Raw genomic sequence first — 13,410 nt, 5'->3', positions numbered from 1 at the left:
ATGACAAAGTGAAAAAAGGTTTTTAAACAGAAATACCTTATTTACATAACTTGTCAGACCCTTTGCTATGAGACTCTAAATTGAACTCAGGGGCATCCTTTTTCCATTGATCATCCTTCAGATGTTTCTACAACTTGATTGGAGAACACCTGTGGTAAATTAAATTGATTGGACATGATTTGAAAAGGCACACACGAGTGTATATAATGTCCCACAGTTGACAGTGCATGTCAGAGCAAAAACCAAGCTATTAGGTCAAAAGAATTGTGACAGGATTGTGTCGAGCCACAGGGCCGATGGTCAATCTGACATAGCTCCAAAGCTTCTCTGTAGAGATGGAAGAACCTTACAGAAGAACACACATCTCTGCTGCACTCCTGCACTCCACCAAACCTTTATGGTAGAGTGGCCAAACCGAGTCCAATCCTCAGTAAAAGGCACATGACAGCCTGCTTGGAGTTTGCCAAAATGGACCTAAAGGACTCCCAGACCATGAGAAACAAGATTCTCGGGTCTGATGAAACCAAGAGTGAACTCTTTGGCCTGATTATCAACAGTGAAGAGTGGTGGTGGCAGTATCATGCTGTGGAATGCTTTTCAGCGGCAGGGACTGGAAGACTAGTCAGGATCGAGGGAAAGATGAACGGAGCAAAGTACAGAGAGATCCTTGATGAAAACCTGCTCCAGAGCGCTCAGGACCTCAGACTGGGGCGAAAGTTCACCTTCCAACAAGACAACAACCCAAAGCACACAGCCAAGACAACGCAGGAGTGGCTTCGGGACAAGTCTCTGAATACCCTTGAACCGGAGCAACCATCTCTGGAGAGACCTGAAAATAGATGTGCAGCGATGCTCCCCATTCAACCTGACAGAGCTTGAGAGGATCTGCAGCGAAGAATGTGACAAATTCCCCAAATACAGGTGTGCCAAGCTTGTAGCATCACACCCAAGAAAACTTGAGGGTGTAAAAGGTGCTTCAACGAAGTACTGAGTAAAGGGTCTGAAGAATTATGTAAATGTATATCAGTTTTTATTTGTAATAAATCTACAAACATTTCTAAAACCTGTTTTTGCTTTTTCATTATGTGGCATTGTGTGTAGATTGATGATGGGGAAAAAACATTTAACCCATTCTAAAATAAGGCTGTAATGTAACAAAATGCACTGCATAGTTAAATGCACTAAAGAGGAACAAGGGGTACATATTGAAGACGCGCATGCTCATCCCCAGAATATTTTCAAAGGACAAAGCTAAGAACATTAGCAACTTTCTAGTTAAGAACACTATAACAATATAGAAGAAAATTAAACGTATTCTACAAGAACCAATATCAATCCCAAAAAACACAACCTTATGGAACAATCCTTGGATAGCTTTTCAGAATTCACCTGTCACGCCCTGAACATAGAGAGCCTTTTTATTCTCTATGTTGGTTAGGTCGGGGTGTGACTAGGATGGGTAATCTAGGTAGTTTTTTTCTATGTTGGCCTGGTATGGTTCCCAATCAGAGGCAGCTGTTTATCGTTGTCTCTGATTGGGGATCATATTTAGGCAGCCATTTCCCCACTGTGTTTTGTGGGATCTTGTTTATGTGTAGTTGCCTGTGAGCACTCCATAGCTTCACGTATCGTTTGCTTTTTATTGTTTTGTGCGTTTCACGTCAATATATTATGTGGGACCCATATCACGCTGCGCTTTGGTCCGAATGTTCTTACGACGATCGTGACATCACCGATAAATTTGTCCACAAGGAAAACTAAAGGCATAGAAACTGTAAAGTAGTTGGTAACAGGAAATAAATGTATTTCCATTACATAATTAAAAAGCAATTTTGGACTGATCAATGTAGATTTTTTTCAAATACATGCAACTTAAAAGTTACAGTACATATTACAACATTTTTATTTGAAATCTTTTGGGCATCAGAGCAATCATGAGGGAATCTTATTTGAATCAGAAAAGGATGTTCATGTGATTGGTAAGATAATATCGTGCAAAGAGCATATCCAGCTGATAATCTCTTAGAAAAAAATATCAACTATTGGAACGGAGATTTAAAAAGAACCGATGTTGGCATAAGATGAAGGGAAAGTTGGGGCATAACTAACGAAATTACAGTTCATGAAAATGTAGGCTTAATCCAGTATAAACAAATGTTGAATTTATTATACAATAGACACAATTCACAAATTCTACAACACAACGGCAGAGTCATGTCTTAAGTGTAAAACTAACAATGACTCAATAATCCATGCTTTCTGGGAATGCTATATTTTTTATTGAAATATTAAAATAGCATGGGCAACCGAGAAAAACTAATTGGTACAATTTAAAGACATATGGTAAACAATAATGCAGGCACTAGGGATGGGGGTGTAAGCAGGTGGGTCTAGGCAGATGAGATGTACAGTGCCTTGCAAAAGTATTCATCCCCCTTTGCATTACAACCTGTAATGTAAATGGATTTTTATTTGGATTCCATGTAATGGACATACACAAAATAGTCCAAATTGGTGAAATGAAAAAAATGACTTGTTTAAAAAAAACGTAAAAAAATAAAAACGGAAAAGTGGTGCGTGCATATGTATTCATCCCCTTTGCTTTGAAGTCCCTAAATAATATCTGGTGCAACCAATTACCTTCAGAAGTCACATAATTAGTTAAATAAAGTTCACCTGTGTGCAATCTAAGTGTCACATGATCTGTCACATGATCTCAGTATATATACACCTGTTCTGAAAGGCCCCAGATTCTGCAACACCACTAAGCAAGGGGCACCACCAAAAAAGCGGCACCATGAAGACCAAGGAGCTCTGCAAACAGTTCAGGGACAATGTTGTGGAGAAGTACAGATAAGGGTTGGGTTATAAAAAAATATCTGAAACTTTGAACATCCCACGGAGCAACATTAAATCCATTATTAAAAAATGGAAAGAGTATGGCACCACAACAAACCTGCCATGAGAGGCATTTACGGACCAGGCAAGGAGGGCATTAATCAGAGAGGCAACAAAGAGACCACAGATAAACCTGAAGGAGCTGCAAAGCTCCACAGCGGAGATTGGAGTATCTGTCCATAGGACCACTTTAAGCCGTACACTCCACAGAGCTGGGCTTAACGGGAGAGTGGCCAGAAAAAAGCCATTGCTTAAAGAAAAAAATAAGAAAACAGGTTTGGTGTTTGCCAAAAGGAATGTGGGAGACTCCCCAAACATATGGAAGAAGGTACTCTGGTCAGATGAGACTAAAATTGAGCTTTTTGGCCATCAAGGAAAACGCTATGTCTGGAGCAAACACAACACCTCTCAACACCCCGAGAGCACCATCCCCACAGTGAAGCATGGTGGTGGCAGCATCATGCTGTGGGGATGTTTTTCATCGGCAGGGACTGAGAAACTGGTCAGAATTTAAGGAATGATGGATGGCGCTAAATACAAGGAAATTCTTGAGGGAAACTTGTTTCAGTCTTCCAGAGATTTGAGACTGGGACGGATGTTCAACTTCCAGCAGGACAATGACCCTAAGCATACTACTAAAGCAACGCTTGCGTGGTTTAAGGGAAACATTTAAATGTCTTGGTAATGGCCTAGTCAAAGCCCAGACTTCAATCCAATTGAGAATCTGTGGTATGACTTAAAGATTGCTCTACGCCAGCGGAACCCATCCAACTTGAAGGAGCTGGAGCAGTTTTGCCTTGAAGAATGGGCAAAAGTCCCAGTGGCTAGATGTGCCAAGCTTATAGAGACATACCAAAGAGACGACTTGCAGCTGTAATTGCTGCAAAAGGTGGCTATGGGGGGCGGGGGGCGGGGGGGGGGGGGGGGGGTGTGAATAGTTATGCATGCTCAAGTTTTCTGTATTTTTGTCTTATTTCTTGTTTGTTTCACAATAAAAAATATTTAGCATCTTTCAAAGAGGTAGGCATGTTGTGTAAATCAAACGATACAAACCTCCAAAAAATCTATATTAATTCCAGGTTGTAAGGCAACAAAATAGGAAAGATTCCAAGGGGGTGAATACTTTCGCAAGCCACTGCAGTCGTTGTTTGTGTCCCTCTGTAAATTGATGTTCGTATGTGTATGTTTGTTTCTGGTTTGGAAAAATATATATACAGTACCATTCAAAAGTTTTGACACACCTATTCTTTCCAGGGTTGTTTTTTATTTTGAAACTATTTTCTACATTGCAGAATAATAGTGAAGACATCACATCTATGAAATAACACATGTGGAATCATGTAGTGACCAAAAAAGTGTTAAACAAATCAAAATATATTTTATATTTGAGATTCTTCAAAGTAGCCAACCTTTGCCTTGATGACAGCAAGCACACTCTTGGCATTCTCTCAACCAGCTTCATGAGGTAGTCACATGGAAAACATTTCAATTAACAGGTGTGCCTTGTTAAATGTAAATTTGTGGAATTTCTTTCCTTCTTAATGTGTTTGAGCTAATCAGTTGTGTTGTGACAAGGTAGGGTGGTATAGAGAAGATAGCCCTATTTGATAAAATACCAAGTCCATATTATGGCAAGAAAAGTTCAAAAAGAGAAACGAGAGTCCATCATTACTTTAAAACATGAAGGTCAGTCAATCCGAAAAATTTCAAGAACTTTCGAAGTTTCTTCAAGTGCAGTTGCAAAAACTACCAAGCGCTATGATGAAACTGGCTCTCATGAGGACCGCCACAGGAAAGGAAGCCTCAGAGTTACCTCTGCTGCAGAGCATACGTTTATTAAGAGTTACCAGCCTCTCCGCATGTGTTTTTCCCATGGAGGAGGAGATGTGATGGTGTGGGGGTGCTTTGTTGGTGACACTGTCTGATTTACACTGCTCAAAAAAATAAAGGGAACACTAAAATAACACATCCTAGATCTGAATGAATGAAATATTCTTATTAAATACTTTTTTCTTTACATAGTTGAATGTGCTGACAACAAAATCACACAAAAATTATCAATGGAAATCAAATTTATCAACCCATGGAGGTCTGGATTTGGAGTCACACTCAAAATTAAAGTGGAAAACCACACTACAGGCTGATCCAACTTTGATGTAATGTCCTTAAAACAAGTCAAAATGAGGCTCAGTAGTGTGTGTGGCCTCCTCGTGCCTGTATGACCTCCCTACAACGCCTGGGCATGCTCCTGATGAGGTGGCGGATGGTCTCCTGAGGGATCTCCTCCCAGACCTMGACTAAAGCATCCGCCAACTCCTGGACAGTCTGTGGTGCAACGTGGCHTTGGTGGATGGAGCGAGACATGATGTCCCAGATGTGCTCAATTGGATTCAGGTCTGGGGAACGGGCGGGCCAGTCCATAGCATCAATGCATTCCTCTTGCAGGAACTGCTGACACTCCAGCCACATGAGGTCTAGCATTGTCTTGCATTAGGAGGAACCCAGGGCCAACCGCACCAGCATATGGTCTCACAAGGGGTCTGAGGATCTCATCTCGGTACCTAATGGCAGGCAGGCTACCTCTGGTGAGCACATGGAGTGCTGTGCGGCCCCCCAAAGAAATGCCACCCCACACCATGACTGACCCACCGCCAAACCGGTCATGCTGGAGGATGTTGCAGGCAGCAGAACGTTCTCCATGGCGTCTCCAGACTCTGTCACGTCTGTCACATGTGCTCATGTGCTCAGTGTGAACCTGTTTTCATCTGTGAAGAGCACAGGGCGCCAGTGGCGAATTTGCCAATCTTGGTGTTCTCTGGCAAATGCCAAACGTCCTGCACGGTGTTGGGCTGTAAGCACAACCCCCACCTTGTGGACGTCGGGCCCTCATACCACCCTCATGGAGTCTGTTTCTGACCGTTTGAGCAGACACATGCACATTTGTGGCCTGCTGGAGGTCATTTTGCAGGGCTCTGGCAGTGCTCCTCCTTGCACAAAGGCGGAGGTAGCGGTCCTGCTGCTGGGTTGTTGCCCTCCTACGGCCTCCTCCACGTCTCCTGATGTACTGGCCTGTCTCCTGGTAGCGCTCCATGCTCTGGACACTACACTGACAGACACAGCAAACCTTCTTGCCCAGCTCGCATTGATGTGCCATCCTGGATGAGCTGCACTACCTGAGCCACTTGTGTGGGTTGTAGACTCCGTCTCATTCTACCACTAGAGTGAAAGCACCGCCAGCATTCAAAAGTGACCAAAACATCAGCCAGGAAGCATAGGAACTGAGAAGTGGTCTGTGGTCACCACCTGCAGAACCACTCCTTTATTGGGGGTGTCTTGCTAATTGCCTATAATTTCCCTGTTGTCTATTCCATTTGCACAACAGCATGTGAAATGTATGTCATAAGTGTTGCTTCCTAAGTGGACAGTTTGATTTCACAGAAGTGTGATTGACTTGGAGTTACATTGTGTTGTTTAAGTGTTCCCTTTATTTTTTTGAGCAGTGTATTTAGAATTCAAGTGATGTATCAGATTACCTGGCCTCCGCAATCACCCGACCTCAACCCAACTCCCAGGAATGTCATACATGATGGATCATTAGCTTATACACTACCTTTCACACATCTAGATGGCGAGGTAGGTTGGGTGTGGGCCCAGAGACAGCAGGGGTTCAAACTGTAGAACCCAGTTCCTACATTTGAATATAAAAATGTATTTTATCAAACAAAACTATGCTACATCTTATCTCTGGTACCTACAGGATGACAAATCGATGCAAAATTACTGAATGTAAGTGTATTATTTACCTTCAGAGGTGAATGTATCAAACCAGTTGCCGTGACAAAAGTGTTTGGTTGTTGTGCACTCTCCTCAAACAATAGCATGGTATTTTTTCACTGCTACTGTAAATTGGAAAGTGCAGTTGGATTAACAAAACTTTAAGCTTTCTGTCCATATAAGACATGTCTATGTCCTGGAAAGTTTGCTGTTACTTACAACGTCATGCTAATCACATTAGCGCACGTTAGCTCAACCACCCCGGTATAGGGACACCGATGCCGTAGAGGATAAATCCAGTTAGTTGCATACATTTTGTGATAGCTGATACTTTAATCTATCGAAATATTTACTTCAAATGTTGTAAATATTATGAAAAAATATTTGTGAACAAAAAGTAGAGTTTGTCACAAATTTCCCCAATGTTTTTGTTACTACATTGTTACTACATACTACATTTGTTACTACTACTCCCATTTTCATAAAAGCACAACATTTAGTGGAATTACTTTTTCTTTCAGATTGGTGTTTTTTGATATAAAAGTAACAGTCATCACAAATAAATCAATTTGATTGCTTTAAACATATTAATATATTTGGTTTGTTACCGTAGATTTTTTTTATATGCGCCTGTCTGTTGTAGGACTTACAACGCAATTATTTTTAAGGTCAACTGGCACAGAAAATTCGGGCCACTCTGTATAAAAGTCGATGGTCGCACACCAATACAATGATTTGAGAGTCAAACTATCACTTAAATGAACATTTGTTTCATTAGTCCCTTGTTGATTCAGTCCCAAAATGTCTTGCATGTCAGCAATCAAGTTTTCAGGATATATAAAAAAAGATTTTTGGCGACCCACTTGAATCTAAATGCAACACAAATTTAGCTAGGTGTCTTCTGCAAGTTGTTCTCTAACCAGTGATGTACACATTATTCCCAGATTCCATGTGTTTTTTGAGCTGTGTTAGTTTTAACAGGACCTGCAACCTCATTTCCCCCCGCTTGCGCTATTGATTTCAACCTGATAATCGATATTTGAGTGATTGTCAAGACAGTGTTACATTTCTCTTTGTTGGTGATCCTCATATCAAATTGCAACATTATAAAAATTAGATGGCAGTCTAATGCAGGTTTTCCTCTAACCAATGATGTCAAAATATCTCCAGTTTCCAAGTGTTTTTTTTTAGTTGTGGTAGTTTGAACAGCGTATACAACCTGATATCCTCCCTAATCAATAAGAGTGATTTATTGCCATTTGTCAAAACAATAGGGTTTTTGGTACGTGTGCAGTTTATAAGGTGCTCAAAAAAATTATACAAGTAATATGATTACTGTTGTTGCACATGTACAGTACAGTATGTGTAGATAGTACATTTTATGTTTAGGTTTTCAATATAGTATGAACTGTTTCTGCATATTAGTTATTGATTTGGACACATTAAAACTGTATTTTTACATTGGGCTATTTAGGAACATCATTTGAACTTTCAACATTATTTCCAATGGTATTGTACTTAATCTGGTAAAAACTGCTGAATGAGTCCAAAACATGCTGCGATTGATTTATTTTGATGATATACCAGAAATACGGATTTGCCCTGCCTACTCTCTACACCMTCTGGCAGACACCTGGCGTGAAAAGGGATTGATTTACCTAACGCAGGTTAGCAGATTGGAGATGTCTCCCAAACAGAAAAATACACAATATGCAGGTTTGTCWTGTGGGTCCTAGACAGGTACTGTATGGCTGACAAGATGGAGCCACACAGTAACTGGAGACACCAGGTTAGTTCAATTACCCAACGAAGCAAACACACATGAATGATTGACTTGCCATTCCAAAGCATAGCAATGTGTGCACTCAAACAAAGATGGTCAAAGCATGGGGCATTTAAGATCATTTTTTATTATTATTGTCAGTTTGAAATATGAACACACAATCTTCAACAAGAAAATACATATGAACCAACAATCTTTTACATTACAGGGAGTCAAATAGAATGTAATTTTCCATTCACTGTGGAATCAACCAGAATAAAGGAACGACTTTGACTGACCTGTGTCGGGTGAATGACTTGACTGTCTTGTATTGGGGTAGAGGGAATGTGTGTGTGCCAGTCACCAGAGATACAAATGATGTTGATCATGAGATTTGGTCAAGAAACCAACAAAGACATTTCTCTTGATAACTGAGACGAAAGTGCATCCGTATGCCGCAAATGTCTACAATTTTGTTTCAATTCACTGCTATTTCTAATGTCCCTATTCAAAAATAAATTAAACCAAACTCCAATGCATACTTAAATGTCACGTCACAAACAGCACTATACTATAGGGTAGGTCCAATATAAGCTCAGTCAAAAATAATAATTGGAAATAAGTTTCTGCAATGGTTATACCGTGGACTTCTCAGAAGCCCCAGATGTTGCTTTCTGTACATATGTTTTAAAACAACTACAAAAAAAGTAAGACAAGTTTTATTGAATCTACCCATAGCATGACCTTCATTGAGCCCATATGATATAGTTTCAGTCACTAGAATGACCTTATCTTTCAACAGACATTGGGATCTGTTTTATCAGTACATTTACCACAGTAGAACACTTGAATAATTATGTGGTACTTATTTAACCTTTATTTATCCCATTGAGGTCTGAATACCTATTTTACTAGGGTAATACTCATGTGGTATTTATTTCTAAATGGATTTGGGGTTAAAAAAATTATGCCGATGTGGAGTGGATAATAGGTGCGCTATCTCACTTTATTAGCTAAGTGCTCTGCCATATGGAACAATGTATTCAAATGAAATCCAAGTTGAAGAATAATTTACAATGATGCCGATGCCTTGGGAATCATAAATTACAGTGCTGTATATTTCTAATCATTATCAAATCAATGCGACCCTCACACAGACATAGCCCATTTGAAATGTGTGATAAATGCACCCATATATCGGATGTAATGTGGCCTATTTTGATGGCAGCACCACAGGTTTGAAAAATCWAAATGTGTCCCTTTCTCCACATTTGTGAATACAATATTAAAGTCAGACTTCATCGTACACGCGTGCTGACATCAACAACAGAAGACTGACAAAACGGACACCTTCCTTGAGGCATTCCCACTTAAGGAAGAGGCAATACCAGCAGTCCTGGCAGATTAGATTTTGTTGCTGTTGATTTCTGGGAGAAAGCAGGAAGTTTCCCCGCTGTTCATGATGTTGAGTCTACCTTTAAGACCTCTGAATTAGGATTTGTTTGTCATGAGCTCAACAAGTGCTTTGTCTGATATAGGCAACGTTAAAACCAACACAGGAATTAATCATTTAGGAGACAGCGATGAGAGATGAACATTCAAGTGTGTCTGCAATGTCCTGTCAGAGAACTGTGGAATAGCAATACCACACCAAGTATATCCCTTTTCATTGTGTGTAATCCATCCCTTATTACATCTGTCAACGCTACTCTGAACATTGGTCTTGCTTACATTTACATTGCAGTACATGTATCTATTGAAAACAGGGTGTTTAGAGGACAGACTGAAATAAATCAAGACCAGGGTCAGCAATCATAAAGGGTCTCAGAGTAGGAGTGCTGTTCAAGGATCAATTCCCCCCTGTCCATGTCAACACATTCATTTCGAAGGCAAAACTGACCCCAGAATAGCACTCCTTCTCTGAGACGCTTTGTGAATATGGGCACAGATATTTTAATAAAGTTTAAAAAATGATCATGAAGAGGAGAAACTGCTATGTAGTTTATAAACTGGGAAAAAGAGTTGATGCACTGCACAGAAAGTGGCAAAATCCTTGTATACCAAACAAAAATATAAACGCAACATGAAACAATTTCAAAGATTTTACTGAGTTACAGTTCATATAAGGAAATCAGTCAATTGAAATACATGTATTAGGCCCTAATCTATGGATTTCACATGACTGGGAATACAGATATGCATCTGTGTGTCATAGATATCTTTAAAAAAGGTAGGAGTGTGGATCAGAAAACCAGTCAGTATCTGGTGTGACCACCATTTGTCTCATGCAGCACGACACATCTCCTTCGCACAGAGTTGATCAGGCTGTTGACTGTGACCTGTGAAATGTTGTCCCACTCCTCTTCAATGGCTGTGCAAAGTTTCTGGATATCAGCAGGAACTGGAACACACTGTCGTACACGTCAACCCAGAGCATCCCAAACATGCTCAATGGGTGACATGTCTGGTGAGTATGCAGGCCATAGAAGAACTGGGACATTTTCAGCTTCCATGAATTGTGCACAGATCCTTGTGACATYGGGCTGTGCATGGCACGACAATGGGCCTCAGGATCTCGTCATGGTATCTCTATGCATTCAAATTGCCATAGATAAAATGCAATTTTGTTCGTTGTCCGTAGCTTATGCCTACCCATACCATAACCCCACCGCCACCATGGGGCACTCTGTTCACAACTTTGACATTAGGAAACTGCTCGCCCACACAACGCCATACACGTGGTTTGCGGTTTTGAAGCCGGTTGGACGTACTGCCATTTTAGAGTGGCCTTTAATTGTCCACAGCACATCATGCTCTTTAATTAGCTTCTTGATATGCCACACCTGTCAGGTGGATGGATTATCTTGGCAAATGAGAAATGCCCACTAACAGGGATGTAAACAAATTTGTGCACAACATTTAAGATAAATAAGCTTTTTGTGCATATGGAACATTTCCGGGATCTTGTATTTCAGCTCATGAAACATGGGACCAACACTTTACATGTTGCGTTGATATTTTTGTTCAGTGATTTCATGGAGCATGGATTGTGCTTGCCTGTTAAACAAAATCTAATTGCGTAAAATTAAGTGGATGGTTATAGAATGTTTTATTGTAGCTCCTGAGTGTCACAGAGACATCGACTAGAAGATATACCCGATTTCAAATCAATCCAAACTCAACCCTGATTATTTAACTCGGTATACCACACTGTATGAGAATATTTTAATGTATCTGCACTCTATTGGGAGACAATATAAGCAATCTATTTGAATTTCCAGTCAAAACGTACCAGTTCAACACAACCAAACAGTTAATACTTATTGGTTATGAGAGAGTATTTTGGAACAAACTCAAAACAATGACCATACAAAAATACTGATATTAACAYCTGAGAACCTCAGAGGTGGATCCTAACTTCCACTTCAGTCCAATTTTCACTTAGTCTCCCACTGACATCAATGCATCAGTAAGTGACTGAAGTGGAAGTTAGGATTTGCACTTAGAGTGATCCATAGAGTTGCTATTGGACACGATCTTACTCCTTAGCTACCAGCACTGGTTAGTTTAGATGGGAACACTTCAGAATTGACCATTGTAAATACATTATAACTTACAAAGTACCTTAAGGTAACACCAGCTGTAGAGACATTAATAAACTTTGCAAGTGATTACACTAGCTGAAGTTATATGTCCACAAAAATGGAAATAAACTCCCTTTCCATTCATAACTAGTTAAGTAATTATTCTTCAAACCACCTTGTATAGACTTGTGCAAGTTAAAAGGGAAGACAAACATGGTCTTTGCACAAATAAATACAACTTTTATATTTTATTTACCCCTTTCAATATGTGTTAAAAACAACATAAAAATAGCATAGCACAAACAACTGAAAAGATCACAATTTACAATGATGAGAGGAAGAAGAACATTTGTCAAAATTCCATTTCTTCTTAACCGTTGTGGTTTGTGAATGTATCAGAATCCGAAATAATTACAGCAAAAACAAACATGATTACAGGCTTTTAGGCCCTAGAGGGATTTCAGTCCTTCTGGTCCTTGCCTGTGTTTGAGGTGTTTGTTTAGTTCACCTCATACACTTAACTCTTGGMGCTAAGACTCTCGGGGCTAAGACGACTGTCAGTCAGGGGAAATTGAGATAAATTAAATGTAAATAACAGACAAACCACATCGGACAGGCCTATTTTTGAGACCCACATGAATAAACATTTAAGAATCATATCATAATGGGAGGTGAAACTAAACAAATCAAAACAAAAAAAAGCAACTTGTTATGTCCTTAAAACTGAACTAAAATTAATAAAAAAAGTATATGTTACATAATACTTTTTAGCGGTTCGACATGATGTAGTAGGGTAGCCCATGCACTCTGTGCATCACGTTTGTGGTTCCGGGTGAGAGAAAACACACAAAACATGCAACCTTGCCCTCGGATGCCAGAAAGCCCACTGCATCAAAACTTGAGCAGAAACGGAAGGAGGGTGACCAGAAGTAGACAGGTGTAGGTGTGTACGCGTGTCCCCATCGAGCCGCTGTTCCCATCCTGCACTGCTCCGGGTCCTGTCATGGCGAAGGTGGAGGGCGGAGGAGAGGGAACAAAACATTTGGATGAGTTTGAGGCATTCAAGATTGGTTTTGCCCTTTCTCTTGCCTAAACCTGTCGGATGGATATCACTATGTAAATCTTCTGATAACAAGTGATTCACTGCTCTAATACCTTCTCACCAACTCTTAACTCGCTGTCTGCTCAAGGAGAGGTGTGTCTCACTGATATTCGCAAATGTGTGTGGTAGTACAACAATATACAACTACATCCCCCTTTCCCCTAACGTCACCTACAGGTATCAGTACTGTTAATCTATGGGTTAGTATTTTATCATGTGTTGATCACATTTTTTTAAATAATTAGTTTTGTGGGTATTAGGTTAGATTTGAAAGTGGATTCATTACAAAC

General features: G+C 40.1%; 1 protein-coding gene across 3 annotated transcripts in view; it reads right to left on the bottom strand.

Annotated features, from left to right (window-relative positions):
• Positions 1-8,564: 8,564 nt before the first annotated feature.
• The window catches only part of LOC111981966 (opioid-binding protein/cell adhesion molecule-like), a 530,412-nt gene continuing 525,566 nt past the window's right edge, over positions 8,565-13,410 (bottom strand). For all 3 annotated transcript variants that reach the window (XM_024013471.2, XM_070449352.1, XM_024013470.2), the window contains one exon: positions 8,565-13,016. In XM_024013471.2, the coding sequence (XP_023869239.1) occupies positions 12,910-13,016 (107 nt within the window). In that variant the 3' untranslated portion in view covers positions 8,565-12,909. The remainder of the gene's footprint in view (positions 13,017-13,410) is intronic.

Source organism: Salvelinus sp. IW2-2015, linkage group LG20, assembly GCF_002910315.2.
Source record: "Salvelinus sp. IW2-2015 linkage group LG20, ASM291031v2, whole genome shotgun sequence".
Classification (NCBI taxonomy): domain Eukaryota; kingdom Metazoa; phylum Chordata; class Actinopteri; order Salmoniformes; family Salmonidae; genus Salvelinus; species Salvelinus sp. IW2-2015.
This window is presented reverse-complemented; position numbering and strand designations above follow the sequence as displayed.